This window comes from Akebia trifoliata, chromosome 4 (assembly GCF_017979445.1).
Source record: "Akebia trifoliata isolate Shusen 1 chromosome 4, ASM1797944v1, whole genome shotgun sequence".
NCBI lineage: Eukaryota > Viridiplantae > Streptophyta > Magnoliopsida > Ranunculales > Lardizabalaceae > Akebia > Akebia trifoliata.
This window is the reverse complement of record NC_141378.1, coordinates 34,914,587-34,930,316: the sequence shown is the minus strand read 5'-3', so window position 1 is coordinate 34,930,316 and position 15,730 is coordinate 34,914,587. Positions and strand designations below refer to the sequence as shown.

Sequence of the window (15,730 nt, the reverse complement as noted above, 5' to 3'; positions counted from 1 at the left end):
GCATGTAGTAAAGTCGTGGCTGCTTTTTGATAGGTGGTTCTAGTGTTCTTCATACCAAAAAGCATAATCTTGTAGCAAAAGGTTCCCCACTGTGTGATGAACGACGTTTTTTGCATATCTCGAGGATCCATTTTTATTTGATTGTACCTCGAAAAACCATCCATGAAGAATAACAAAACGTGCCCTACCGTACTATCTACTAGAACATCTATGTGTGGCAAAGGAAACTATCCTTTGGGCTTGCTTTGTTTAGGTCTCTAAAGTCCACACACATTCTAACTTTTCCATCCTTTTTCGGTACTAGGACGACATTAGTAATCCACTCAGGGTATTCTACTACTTTCAAGAATTTGGCGTTAATCTGCTTCGTAACTTCTTCTTTAATCTTCAGAGTTCATTCCGGTTTCATACGTCGAAGTTTCTGTTTGATTGGTCGAGTATCAGGATATAATGGAATCCGATGTTGAATAATATCTGTACTTACTCCTGGCATATCCTCATAAGCCCAAGCGAACACGTCTTTAAACTTTCTGAGCAAGTCTACCGTACATCACAGGATAGTACACCACTTCGGATGATGTGACGCACTATCCCTTCAAGCATTCACCGACTCTTTAACAGCTCACAAAATATCTACATATATATTATTTTCATTTGAAAACAAAAGAAAAATTAACAATACAAGGTTGAGAATGGATATCCAGTTTCCTACCATGCAAGTGTGACCACACGACCTAAAATAAATAACAGAACGGAAAGTAAACAGCACCTCGAGCTAACAGAAAGTACATAAACATGCAACCAGTAACATTATCCCTAGATATCCGTTTACCAACTTACACACAACACAACAATGTAAAATCCAGACATCATCCCTCGGGTGTACTCTGACATTTTACCGTTTCATACCATTTTTCTTCTTTTTTTTTCTCTTTTTTTTTTGAATTTTATAATTTTCAATCTCTCAAACAAAATATCCACTTTCTGATATTCATCAACTCAATATGAGTAAATTGAATATTAAATTATTTTTTAAATTATTAAATTCATTTTTTATCAATAACATTGAAAAAGTACAAAACTTAAATCCAAACGCGGTCCGAGCGATGCACAGGACCCAACTAACGGAAATAACCCGGTGAAATCTCCTACCCATGTATAATTTATTATAAAATACAATTAAACATATCAAACATGCAAGTTTTGGTGTGAATTTGAAATAACCAATTGAATTCGATAATTTTTGGAAATTCACCACAAATTTTTAATAAAATCATAAATACAATTTTCACAATCTACGAATACTAATAGAAATTGAGAGTTCCTTACTATCTCTATGTGAAGGAATTGAAATACGTGCACGAAAATCGAGGTAAATGTGCAGAAATCGAGACATATTAGATTTCAAAGTGGTTGATTTTTGAATCTGACCTGGTGGTGTTGAAGATCTCGATGTCGTCGTCTTTCTCCCTTCTACGACGGAGGGCGATTTGACCCCGAAATGGATGAAATCCGAGGTCGAAGTTTCAAAATTCCCGTATATGCATACGACTGATTTTTGACGATACAGGGTGAAAAATACGAGAAAATGAAAGGAATTTTGGTGGATTTTGTAGATGTCGAGGCTGCGGACGTTTCGCTCTTCTGCGTCAGTCGTCGACGACGAGCCGTTTGCGAGGAATCTGAGGTGGAAGATCGAAGAAAAAAATAATTTTTTTTTTAAATTGTGTTGCTGTTGGACGGGTTGGAGAAGACGAAGTGAAAAGAAAAAAAATTAAAATTTTATTTATATAAAATTTTGGGACAAAAGCGGTATTTTGCCAATTATTTTGATCGACGATAATTTGACCATCCGGACTCCAAAACTGACAAATGAATACTCTATTTCGCCTAATTTTTTGTTTCGGTTCTAATGGTATATTTAATTTCTCTAAATTCTATCTCTAAAAAAAATTTACATTTTTAGTCTGAGGTAACTTTTAAAATTGATGTCGTTTTCATTTTTGACGATAATTTGACTTTCTGGTGTCCAAAAATGACAAATAAATAGTTCATGTTAAATAATTTCTTGTTACAAAATTAATGGTGTAATCGAATCTTAATAATTCTTACTCTAGCAAAATATCACTATTTTAACCTGATCCGACTCGGTAATCGAGGATTTTGTAACTTTTATGTTCGGACTTGCATTTAAGCGTGCTTACAGGCTAAAGTATATTTTTCGATCATTTTGAATCCAATGGTGAAGTCATATTCTATTAAAAATGATCAGAAATATTCTAAAGTTTTACCCCTAAGTCCCACTTTCAAGATTTTCTTAAAATTCTACTATTTATTTCCTCGAGATACGAATTGAAAACTTGGGATTTTACATTGGATTCTTCGGATTTTTTTATGGATTTCTAGGTGTTTTTGAAGGACTTTCCGGTATTTTTCGAGCTAAAATCGAAGTATGGGTGTTAGGTAAGGAGTTGGGACTTCAAAATTAGGATTTATGGGAGGCTAGGGAAGCTTTTTGACCTACTTCTCTTAGGGTTTATTATTTGATACGAAAATAAAGTGTGGAGACCCTATTTATAGATCTTTTAAGTGTTTGTTTAGATAGAATTAGTGTTTAATTTTAATTCTTTTAGTTAGAGTTATATTTTAATTAGAATTATTTTAGGTAGAGTTATATTTTAGTTAGAATTCTATTAAATAGAGTTATTATTTAATTAGGATTGTTTTAAATAGAATTATTATTTAATTAGAACTCTATTAGGATTTTGACTTTTGGTCTTATTTGATTGACTTTAAGATTTTGACTTTAGTCTTACTTGGTTGACTTTTAATATCTTGACTTTAGTCATACTTGAGTGACTTTAAGATCTTGATTTTAGTTTTAATTGATTGACTTTAGTCTTAATTGATTGAATTTAATTTTTGGAGAACCCCCCTCTATTATATATTTAATTCTTTGGACCCCCAAATAGAGGGGTCCTTGAATAAATATCTTGTCAACCATCAATAATTTTGCTTGAGAGCCTGATTGATCGATTTTTTTTGTTCAAATTTTTAAATTAATTTTATTAATGTTTCACTTTAATTATTTAATATTTTATTTATTAATTTCAAAATTTTTAATTATAAGAATTGTAAAATTATCGTTTTACTCTCGGAGATGACTTTTTGTGTTTCAAGTCGATTTTTATGTTCTAGGATTTTTTAGAATCGATTTTTCGTAAGGAATTCAATGAAAATATTGGTTTGTGTCATTTATAAAATTTTTTGTGTGGAATGCTCGTGAACTTTATGAGGGGCATTTTTGTAATTTTGTCGAGTTCTGTGAAAATTGGCAAAATGATTTATTTGGTTTCGATTTGTTGTTTTATGTGTTTGAATGGATTTTTCTAAGTATACAGTAGGCTCTAGGGATATTTTAAGGTTAGGGGTATTTTGATAATTTGATCATTTTTTTAGTGATTTTTATCGTGAAGCTTCTTTTTGTCTGAAAAATGATGATTTCTTAGTTTTTCGGGTTATATTTTTTTATAATAGCACGGTTTCTACAGTTTTGTCAGTTCGAAATACCTCATCCGAATTTCTGAAACATATCTAGTAACAAAATAGAGCATTGGAATAAACATCCATCATTGGGAACCGTTGCGATCGGGTTGACGAGTTGATTAATCAGGCGGATGCAAAAATAGGGTGTCTACAGTGGCTGATTTTTAAATTTGACTAGTTGGTTTCGAAGATCTCGATGCTATCGTCCTTTGTCCCTTCTACGACGGAAGACGGTTTGGCCTCAAAACAGATGAAATCTAAGGTTGAAGTTTTAAAATCCCGTATTATCTACGTCTTATTTTTGACGATACGGAGTGAAAAAGGAGAGAAAATGAAATGAAACTAGGTGGGTTTACTTGATACGAGACTGCGGACGATTTTTCCTTCTGCATCGCAGGTCGAAGCAAATCGTTCTCGACGAATCGGAGTTTGAAAGTAAAAAAAAATAAAAAATAAAAAAAAAAATATCGCGGCTGTTTTTGGACGAATTTTGATGATGATGAATAGTGTTTTTATTTAAAAAAATTAATTATATAAATGCAGGATGAAATCGATATTTTACCTATTATTTCGTTCGACGATAACTTGACCGTTTGGATTTCAAAAGTAATAAATGAATACTCTATTTTGTTTAATTTTTCATTCCAGATCTAATGGTGTGTTCAAATTCTACAAATTTTGTCTCTAGTAAAAATTTACTATTTTGGCCCAATGAGACCCTAAAATTGACATCATTTTTATTTTTGATGATAATTCAACTTTTTGGGCTTAAATGACAAATAAATAGTCCATTTTCTATAATTTTTCGTTACGAACCCAATGGTATAATCTAATTTTAAAAAACTTTTCTCTAGAAAAAAATCATCATTTTAGTTTGGTTAAACTCAAAAATCGAGGATTTTGTAATTTTTATGTTCGGACTGGCATTTGAGCGTACTTATAGGCTAAAGTATGTTTTTCGACCATTTTGAATCTAATGGTGAGATCAAATTTCATTAAAAATGACCAGAATAAAATCCTACAGTTTTACCCTAAGTCCCTCTTTCAGGATTTTCTCAAAATTTTCACTATTTATTTTTTTCTCGAGATACGAATCGAAACCTTGGGGTTTTACACATTTTTTCCCCATTTTGAGAATTTTTTTTTAAAATAACCTTAAAAGAGATGTAATAAAAATATTTTAATAAAAAAATATTACATGATGTAGTGGGTAAGATTTGTGTCACCTTCGAATTATGGACATCTATTCAAGGAATTCAATACATGTGTGCTACAACACAGTCATGATTGAAAATTACATAAAAGAATAATTATTTTTTTCAACTAAAATCACGCCATTCTGGAATGGTAATTGCCGAGACTATACAAAATAGTCTTATAGAATATCAAATACATGAAAAAAAATGTTAACTATAACATTAGATAATGCATCAAATATTCTTGCTACAATTGTTTGCCTTAAAAGATATTTATTTAATAATAATAAAATTTTATTTCACGTGCGTTGTGCTGCACATATACTAAACTTTATTGTTCAAGAAGGTATAAATTATGTTGAGAAAATTATTAAGGGATTTAGAGAATATACTAGAATTTTGAGATTATCACCGACCAAATAATAAAGATTTGATGAATGTTGTATACATTATAATTTAAAATGTGCCGCCCTGTCAAACGCTAACACAAATCCCCATGTCAGATCTCGAGGTACTAGGTGGCACCTCGAAATTTTGGCATGGCCTCTTCTATTTATGTTAGCATTCCAAGGCGTTCAACCTGCACCTGATAAACGACATACAATCGTACGTATAAACAAATAAAATATAATACTAGCAGAAGCCTATATACGTCTAATAACGTATAAAAATCAGAATGCGAAAGAAGAAGTTTATATACATAATTATACAGGAATTCCTCACTCTAACAAAATTCCTAACGCTCAAAATCAAAATCTATATTACTCTTAGACAAATCGATGCCACTAGGGATAGTAACCCCAATACTCACCAGGTAATAGACTCTGGTCATCTATCTGACCCACCAGATGGTCCCCACTCGTTGGTTATATGCCCGACTCGCCAACTGTAGGCTCTGAAGCTAAAAAAAAATAGGAAGGAACGGGTGAGTAACAATGATTACCTAGTAAAGAAACAAACAATTTCTGCCAATAACCTCTTCTAGCATGAACGAATAAGCATACTAAATCATTTTAACATATGTAAAGTTTTACAGAATAAAGTACGATTAACTGGTACATATAGCCAGGGATGAGCAACTAAACATTTTAAAACTGACATTACATCAATCAGCAGTACTTACTATAGCATTTTCTTTATATACAAATCTAATTGTCCAAATAGAAACATTAAACATGCATTTCATTTTATATATCAAAGTAAAGCAACAGATACATAATACATTATGGTGGAGTATTGGAATTAGAGAGTTAGGATTCACGACTGGATCGCTCCCAGTCGGAACATGATGTTACAATTCTTCTATGGCTTTTAGTTCCTGATTTTGTGACCGATCGTTGCACTTACCACACTCGGTTGACCATTTATCCGGCTCAGGTTGGCTATTTGACGTGATCATAAACAATGGATTTCTTTTCGATGTGTCAGAACATTCGACTACTATAGATTGTCAGTGATCACTGACTAATCATCTTCGTCTATGCCTATCAGGCGTGCATATGATTCCCAAATATACAAACCATTCGTATATGACCATCTTTATATTACAAGTTCACTAGTAAAGATAGAGAGGAATAACCCGGATTCCAGTTGTGACTCCACTCTCATACGCGTACCATATCAGGTATGAGCTTGATGGTCCCTACCGTACATCCCAAGATAGTACACCACTCTGGATGATATGACGTACTATCCCTTCAGGCATTCACAGACTCTTTAACAGCTCACAAAGTAGCTACATATATATATATATATATATATATATATATATATATATAGGGTCGCGTTCCGAAGACTCATATCGCGACTCACATCGCGACTCACGAAGACAGCCGTTCGATATTCACTTGATAGACGGTCCAGATCGCGATTTGATTTTAAAACGATGAAGTTTCTAAATTTAGAACTACCTCCCCGTTAACAAAATAAAAAAATAAAAACAAAATTTCAGATCTGATTTCTCCATCCATCTTCGTCTTCTTCTTCACTCTCTTCCTCTTCGACAGATCGAACGGCATCTTCGTCTTCGTTTCTTCACTCTCTTCGTCTTCGACAGATCGAACGACATCTTCGTCTTCTTCTTCACTCTCTTCCTCTTCGACAGAGAGTTCTCCATCTTCGTCTTCTTCTTCCACTTCTTCGTTTCTAACCTCGTTTCAGCACAAATCGATCTCCATCTTTGTCTTCTTCTTCCTCTTCAAACTCACATCACCGTCTTGGATGATGGGTACCGCTGGCGCAAATATGGGCAGAAAGTGGTGAAAAGGAACCCTAATCCTAGGTATGTGATTACATAGTCTACAAGACATACAGTTGCAGAGAAAATTATCTTATTTATTTTGGGTTTGTTTCCCACCTTTAGTTTCTATACCCACCCAATCGATTTTATGAAATTTCAAGGTGCACATTTGGCTTTTTTCTTCCACTATACAGACTATGGACGATCATTAGTGCTCTGATTGTGACTGATTTCACACCGAGTCATTTAAATAAAATGAAATAGATTATTATTATCCATTAAGGCTTCCATGAGATCCAAACCTTAATCAGTCATTGGTCAAAAACTTTAAGAAGTAAGCACACTGTGTTAGATTTGTCTATGTCAAATGCTTGAGTTGGTCTGTGACGAGATTTGTTTCTATCCTTCCCAAAAATTTGGGATCGACTCTTTGTTTTTCTATAATTTTGTTTTTAACAAAAATAAATGGGAATTATTTTTATTACAAGAAACCACACAGATTACTCGAATATGCACAAGTGGAATGTCTGTGGATAAAGACTATGATGTTCTCAATTAATAGAATTTTTGAAAAAAGAAGATTGTGCAATCAAATATGCCACCATTTGCACTCCACAAACTTCACTCAAAAATCCTCTTTGCACTTAGTGTATGATTGCACTCAGAAAAGAAAAAAAAACAAAAACAAAAAAGGCAAAAAGAAAGAAAGAGAGGCTGCACTCGTTCCCCTTGCAGCATTGTAAGTTTACCCTAAGAGATACATCCACTATATTTTGGGTAGGATTGCTCCTTTTATTCTGTTTTTCTAGGTTTATGATGATTCTTAACATGATCTCTTATTGTGTAGGAGTTACTATAAATGCACAAATGTCGGATGCCCAGTTAGGAAACATGTGGAAAGGGCGTCACATGATCTGAAAAAAGTTATAACCACATACGAGGGAAAACATAATCATGATGTGCCTGCTGTAAATACTAGTAGCCATGACACAGCAGGACGTACAATTTATGTCACAGTTACAAACGTTTTGTCGAGGACTAGATCAGAAGAAAACAACCCAATTAGCCTTAGTCTTGGGGTTGGTATCAGTTCAAGTCCTGAAAATAGATCCAATGAGAAGCAGCAAGCACCAAATGTGGAACCTGCCCGAGGCCAATCCCACATTGCCAGCCATGGCTGCAGTAAGGTGATTCAAGCAACCCCAGTTTCAACATATTGTGGCGGTTTAAATAACAGTGTAGATCTGCGTGGATCCAAGGAAAATGGGGGACGGAATCTTTAGCTTCCAGACTAGACTCTCATCTTTAAATCATTCCCCTAAACCTAATCGGCGGGATATGGGATGATTAATACAGGTCTATAAGCTATTCCAATGGGTACTGGAAAAAATAAAATAAAATACGTTCATCAAGATAGGCAAAATTTTCTTGTTGAAAGTGTATGCATCGTGGTTTCCTATTTATGAGCACTGTTTTGCGCTTTCTTCCTTGTCTAAAAGCTGTATATTATTGTGCATTTACATCTGTAAGTAGAAGATTTTTGTACAAAATATTTCTGAAATCAATACGATCAAGGATAAACAAATACAATTCTGTACCTCCCCATTTTACTTTGGATAAAGTTGATACAACGAATGTTATATTTGTCCTTTCCTAGCTATTCTTCATGATTGTTGCTCCCCCAAATTGCAGACACCACCTAAACTCAAGGATGTTTAACTGTCTCACACGCGAGCACACACCGTTGGATGCTTTGTAGCTGGATGCATGCCTGCCAGTCTTTGAAGTTGTATTACTCAAAGGTCTCTGCTTAAAATTGATACGAGGGGCATATTAAGTCTTTTGAGGCTTTAAGCTGTCATTCTTATTTAAAGATCTAGGTAGTATTTCATGCTGCATTCACTATAACACATCAGTTGAAAAACAAAATTGGAAAGAAGTTCCAAACCATTCAGATTCCAGTTTCAAGATATGGATAAGTCACCCTATTGGACATAGAGAGTTGAGATGGATTGTCATAATGTACCAAAAAAATAGGTGCTAAAGCAGATTTTTTTTTTTCTTTCTAATAGGTAGTTTTTTTTTTTTTTTTAAACATTATTTTTTAGGCCAATTCAAACAAGCCCTAGTGCTTAAACCTATCAGGTTCTATTTTCTCTTTAGTTCTTTGACTCCTGCTATTCTTAATGATAAAAAAATGACAAAGTTCATCATCAGAAAATGGACTCCACTTAAACTGAATGTAGGCATTATTACAACCAGGTTCCTCCAAGCATAATAGAATCTTGAAATAATTAGAATATAAGCAAAATCAATCCCACTAACTATAGCCATTTTTCATTGTAATTTCCTTCTAAGATAGTGCAATGGACCCACACATTGATTGTAATGGTTAAGCAAATATTCCCCTTGAAAGAATTTTATCTGTTACATGCTTTTAAAACCAAAGCACTTCAAGATTCTCCTTAATTAAAAACCTAATGATGCATCATAAACCACACATCATATTGAACACGTATCTTCTTAGCCATCTGATGTTGAAATGAAATTAATTATTTAAAAACATGAAGGAGAACTATAATTGCTTATTCACTTAATTACTATCAAGAAAAATGATGAAAGAAGAACATCACATAAGTAGTTCCTCTACATAGAATCTTGCTTCAAAATGTGTGAAATTTATGACCAGCATAGCAAAGAGGAGCTCCTTTGCTAATTCATAGTTCAATTCTTAGTAGGTTATTATCTCACTGCCTCGAAGTTGCTACACACAGGAAAAAAACCTCATTCGCACCTCCTTATTTTGCTTTCTCTGCTATTTTATCTACTAAGTTTTAAAACATTCTATCTAAACATGTTTCCCAGTCTGTTGTTGTACCCTTGTTAATGAATATTGATCATCCAAGAAATAAAATATGACTAGGAATTATAAACCAGAGAACCATTCTGCTTCATTTCAAGATTTCGAGGTTTTACACCAAATTTTCGAAGTTTGAAGCTTTTAAGATATGGCCCCTTTAGGAAAAGAGCTACACAAATATACACAATCTCAGCAACCAATTGCTGCCCATGGTTATAATTAGTAATGAAAGCTATAATTAGATTACAATTTTTTTTTCTACTTGTTCAATGTCCCTCGACCCCGAAAAACAAGCATTAATCAGCTTCTGATCTTCATCTCCATGCACTACATGCAACCAACTCCCTGTTCATCCAGCCAAGATAGAGTGCTCCATCTCTTTCTTCAAGGCTATATTTGTTGTAGTAGTTCTCCAACAGAGTCTTGATGGTGCCATTGACCACTGAGCTCAATGGATAAGGAGTAAACCCAGCCATTGTCAACCTAGACCTCCACTTCCCATGAAGCTCGTGTCGTTCAATTCTCTCGGCCCCCTCGCACGCTATGATATTGACGACGTCTCGGGCCAGGCAGTGCTGCTCAACATTGATCCGCTCCTTGTGATCCCTCGGGAGTGCCAGATCAATCGACTCGAACATAGCAGTATAATAGCCAAGTGTCTCGAGGAACCGTTGGAAGAATGGAGCAGTGTTAGTGTTAGATTCTCATGGATCAGTCATTTACATCAGTAACACCTTCTGTAGAGATCTGAAATTGTGCTTCAGCTTCTGCAAATTAGATATTAGCAAACATCAGAAGGAAAAAACCTGTAGAATCAAGCTTCGCCTCCTTCTTCCTAACTTCGTCTCCAAGTTGGCAACTATCCAGAGCCTAAAACAACATAGCGATTTGTTTCAGCAACTTAAGCTAATGTAAGATGTAAATAGCATCATTGATGAAGCAGATATGATGGATGTGCATAATGGGTGCAAATTGGCCGTGAGCAATCATCATATTATTTTGACCGAACTGAACCCTCATGTAATAGCATCTATGTAGAAGAGTATCCTATTGGTGAAACCTTTGTGCAAGTTAAAGTTCAACACAGTTTTTAGTATTCGTATAAATGAAAACCCACCTCCCACATCTGTTCATTAGTGTACTCTTTGAGTGGGTCGAGGTTACTTCCTAAATCGGGGAGATGTTGATACCATCTATCAGAATCTGACCAGCAACGGGTTCGACAATGCGAAAGAGTGTCTGAATTAGAGTTGATTTACCACTACCCGTTCTCCCAACAATACCCGTCTTGCACGTGAGACCCCGTAAGACAAGTGGCATGTGTGGGGCATAACGGACCTACATACATGTGGCATAGAGATTCGATATGACTAGGAGTCATGTGTACAAGTGAGCATTGCTTATGTTTGACATAGAACACATAGTACCTGCAGATCACAAATATCAACTTCTCCATTTGATGGCCAACGACTGTCTGGCCTATTTGCTTCTATAACAAGAGGAGGTTCACTTGGGATACCTGTGTACTGAAGTATTCTCTCCACAGATATAATTCTGTTCTCAACATTGCAAAGATTCCATGACTTTGGCTTGTAACATGTTCAAATTAAGTCCATATGTCACCGCTAATCTCACAATGCCTATAAAACAAAAGAGAAAGAAAAAAAATAGATTAATGTTCTTTCAGTGGGTCAATCGCTCATAGTGCTTCACAATGTAGCGGAACATTAGAGCTAATGCGATCAACAGCCAAAGCATACATAATTCTACAGTCACTCTAATTAGTATCATGCATTAAATAACAATAATCTAGCCATAAGAAAGCATTTGAACCAAAAGAAAGAACAATGCATACCATGAGAGGACTCAACATCCAAAATCAAATCAAGTGCATAATCATAGTAAGGGACTTGACCACTTAAGTTGCAAAGATTGAAATCGTCTTGGATGTAATCATCATCAACTTCACAAAAGAATTCATTCCCTCAAAGATTACAGAATCATGAGATCCAAGATGTGTCATCCCCATCAGATCCACTAACATCCGACTCTTCACTATTTGTTTCAGATTCCTCTCCAAATAATTTCAGCCAAGAAAACCATCACCAAATCAAAGAAAAGGATGACATCATATTTAGTTATATGTCACAAACCCAAAAAAAATTCAGTACATAAGTCAATGTGAGAATGCTCAAGAATCAGGATATGAGTTAATGTAACTTGTCCTTGTGGATGAGTAGCAACCAGTTACTCTTGTACCATTATAAAAGAAATTCAAACCAAAACAACTTAACATCAAAATACTAAGCAGTGTTGTATTTGTAGTACAGTAGTTTCTCATCAACCACAGGAATTAAAAGCAGCAGTTGGAGGAAAATAGATCTTTTCTCATCAACCATCCAATAATTGCTCCCAATCTGAAGAATCTGAAAGAGAATCTGTGATAACAATATCAATGGCACGAGAGCTCCTTTATATGCCATAGTAATAAATTTCCAGTACACTTGAAGATCAACTTTGCCTTTCTCTCTCTCTTCCTCTTGAACAATCTGTGCTTTTGGCCTAGCTATCTCATTTGTTTTTTTTTTCTTTTCTGAGTGCAATCATACACTAAGTGCAAAGAGGATTTTTGAGTGAAGTTTGTGGAGTGCAAATGGTGGCATATTTGATTTCACAATCTTCTTTTTTCAAAAATTCTATTAATTGAGAATATCATAGTCTTTATCCACAGACATTCCACTTGTGCATATTCGAGTAATCTGTGTGGTTTCTTGTAATAAAAATAATTCCCATTTATTTTTGTTAAAAACAAAATTATAGAAAAACAAAGAGTCGATCCAAAATTTTTGGGAAGGATAGAAACAAATCTCGTCACAGACCAACTCAAGCATTTGACATAGACAAATTTAACACAGTGTGCTTACTTCTTAAAGTTTTTGACCAATGACTGATTAAGGTTTGGATCTCATGGAAGCCTTAATGGATAATAATAATCTATTTCATTTTATTTAAATGACTCGGTGTGAAATCAGTCACAATCAGAGCACTAATGATCGTCCATAGTCTGTATAGTGGAAGAAAAAAGCCAAATGTGCACCTTGAAATTTCATAAAATCGATTGGGTGGGTATAGAAACTAAAGGTGGGAAACAAACCCAAAATAAATAAGATAATTTTCTCTGCAACTGTATGTCTTGTAGACTATGTAATCACATACCTAGGATTAGGGTTCCTTTTCACCACTTTCTGCCCATATTTGCGCCAGCGGTACCCATCATCCAAGACGGTGATGTGAGTTTGAAAAGGAAGAAGAAGACAAAGATGGAGATCAATTTGTGCTGAAACGAGGTTAGAAACGAAGAAGTGGAAGAAGAAGACGAAGATGGAGAACTCTCTGTCGAAGAGGAAGAGAGTGAAGAAGAAGACGAAGATGTCGTTCGATCTGTCGAAGACGAAGAGAGTGAAGAAACGAAGACGAAGATGCCGTTCGATCTGTCGAAGAGGAAGAGAGTGAAGAAGAAGACGAAGATGGATGGAGAAATCAGATCTGAAATTTTGTTTTTATTTTTTTATTTTGTTAACGGGGAGGTAGTTCTAAATTTAGAAACTTCATCGTTTTAAAATCAAATCGCGATCTGGACCGTCTATCAAGTGAATATCGAACGGCTGTCTTCGTGAGTCGTGATGTGAGTCGCGATATGAGTCCTAGGAACGCGACCCATATATATATATATATATATATATATATATATATATATATATATATATATTATTTTCATTTAAAAATAAAAGAGAAATTAATAATACAAGGTTGATAATGGATATCTAGTTTCCTACCATGCAAGTGTGCCCACCCGGCCTAAAATAAATAACATAACGGAAAAGTAAACAGCACCTCGCGCTAACAAAAAGTAAATAAACATGCAACCAGTAATATTATCCCTGGATACCCATTCACCAACTTACACACAGCACAACAAAGTAAAATGCAGATATCACCCCTCGGGTATGATTCTGACATTTTATCATTTTCATACCCTTTTTCCCGTTTTTTGAATTTTACAATTTTTAATCTCTCAAACAAAATATCCACTTTCTGATATTCTTCAACTCAATATGAGTTCATTGAATATTAAATCATTTTTCCAATTATGAAATTCATTTTTATCAATAATATTGAAAAAGTATAAAACTTATATCAAAACGGGGTCCGAGTAGTGCACAGAACCCAACCGACAGAAATAACCCAGTGAGATATCCTACATACGTATATTTTGTTATAAAATACAGTTAAACATATCAAACATACAAGTTCTGAGGTGAATTTGAAATAATCAATTGAATTCTATTTTTTTGGAAACTCATCACAAATTTTTAATAAAATCCTAAATGCAATTTTCACAATCATTATTACTAATAGAAATTGAGAGTTCCTTACAATTTCTAGGCGAAGGAATTGAAACATGTGTGTGGAAATCGAGGTAATCGATGCGGAAATCAAGATGGACCGAATTTTGAAGTGGTTGATTTTTGAATTTGACTTGATGATTTCTAAGATCTCGATGCCGTCGTCGTTTCTCCCTTCTGCTGTAAAGGACGGTTTGGCATCGAAACTGATGAAATCTGAGGTCGAAGTTTTGAAATCACGTATATATATACAACTGATTTTTGATGATATAGGGTGAAAGAGGAGATGAAACGAAAAGATCTTGGGTGGGTTTTGTGGATGTCGAGGCTGTAGACCTTTCTCTCTTCTGCGTCGGAAGTCGACGACGAGCGATTTACGACAAATTTAAGATTGAAAATCGAAGAAAAAATGATTTTTTTAAAAAAAATAGGTTGGTTGGTTTTGGGCCGTTTAAAACGAAGGTGAGTAATGAAAAAAAATTAAAAAAATTTATTTATATATATCTTGGAACGAAATCGATATTTTGCCTATTATTTCGATCGACGATAACTTGACCGTCTGGACTCCAAAAATGAAGAATGAATACTCTATTTCATCTAATATTTAATTCCAGAACTAATGGTATGGTCAATTTCTACAAATTCTATCTCTAACAAAAATTTACATTTTTAGCCTGAGGTGACCCCTAAAATTGATGTCATTTTCGTTTTTGACGATAATTCAACTTTCTGTGCTCCAAAAATGATAAATAAATAGTCCATGTTCAATAATTTTTCGTTACGAACCCAATGGTATGATCAAATCTTAAAAATTCTTGCTCTAGCAAAAAGTCACTATTTTAGTCTAGTTCGACTCGGTAATCGAGGATTTTGTAACTTTTCTATTCGGACTCGCACTTGAGCGTGCTTATAGGCTAAAGTATGTTTTTTGATCATTTTGAATCCAATGGTAAGATTAGATTTCATAATTTTTCCTCAAGATATAAATTGAAAACTCAGAATTTTACATAAAAACTGTTAGATTATTATTGGATGCACCTCATCATTGGAATGCAACTTATTACATGTTAGCACAAAAACTAGAATATAAAATTCTAATAAATAATTATGTAATTGAGGCAAATCTCACACAATTTAATGAGGAAGATTGGCTAAATGCATAAAATATTTAGAATATTTTTTAATTTTTTTGCTGAAGCTACCAATTATTTTTCAAGGGTTAATAATTTTACATGTTGAAAGCGCCCTCGATCCGCGGGGTGCGCGGATCCGCTTTTGACCCTTGAGGTTTGGGAGTCGCCACCTAGTTATTACGGTCTAGGAACCGATCAATGACTCTAAACGGATAAAAACTAATCTAAAACCAAGAAAACTGAATTCGGGGATCATGTTACGGGATTGGAAGGTGTTAGGCACCAATCCCGCCCGGCCAAAGCCGGTCTCTACTAAATTCCCAAGTAAATTACATTGCTAAAACCTAGAT

At 34.5% G+C, this 15,730-nt stretch overlaps 1 protein-coding gene and 1 pseudogene across 1 annotated transcript; one reads left to right on the top strand and one right to left on the bottom strand.

The window, feature by feature from the left end:
* The first annotated feature begins 1,616 nt into the window (after positions 1–1,616).
* Positions 1,617–8,675, top strand: LOC147404790 (putative WRKY transcription factor 20). Its single transcript, XM_086437910.1, has 3 exons — positions 1,617–1,687; positions 6,694–7,023; positions 7,829–8,675. The coding sequence occupies exons 1-3, from the start codon at positions 1,617–1,619 to the stop codon at positions 8,262–8,264; spliced, it is 837 nt and encodes a 278-aa protein (XP_086294036.1). The 3' UTR covers positions 8,265–8,675.
* Positions 8,676–10,155: 1,480 nt separating this feature from the next.
* On the bottom strand, positions 10,156–10,479 carry LOC147404789 (scarecrow-like transcription factor PAT1 pseudogene; annotated as a pseudogene).
* Between the last annotated feature and the right edge of the window lie 5,251 nt (positions 10,480–15,730).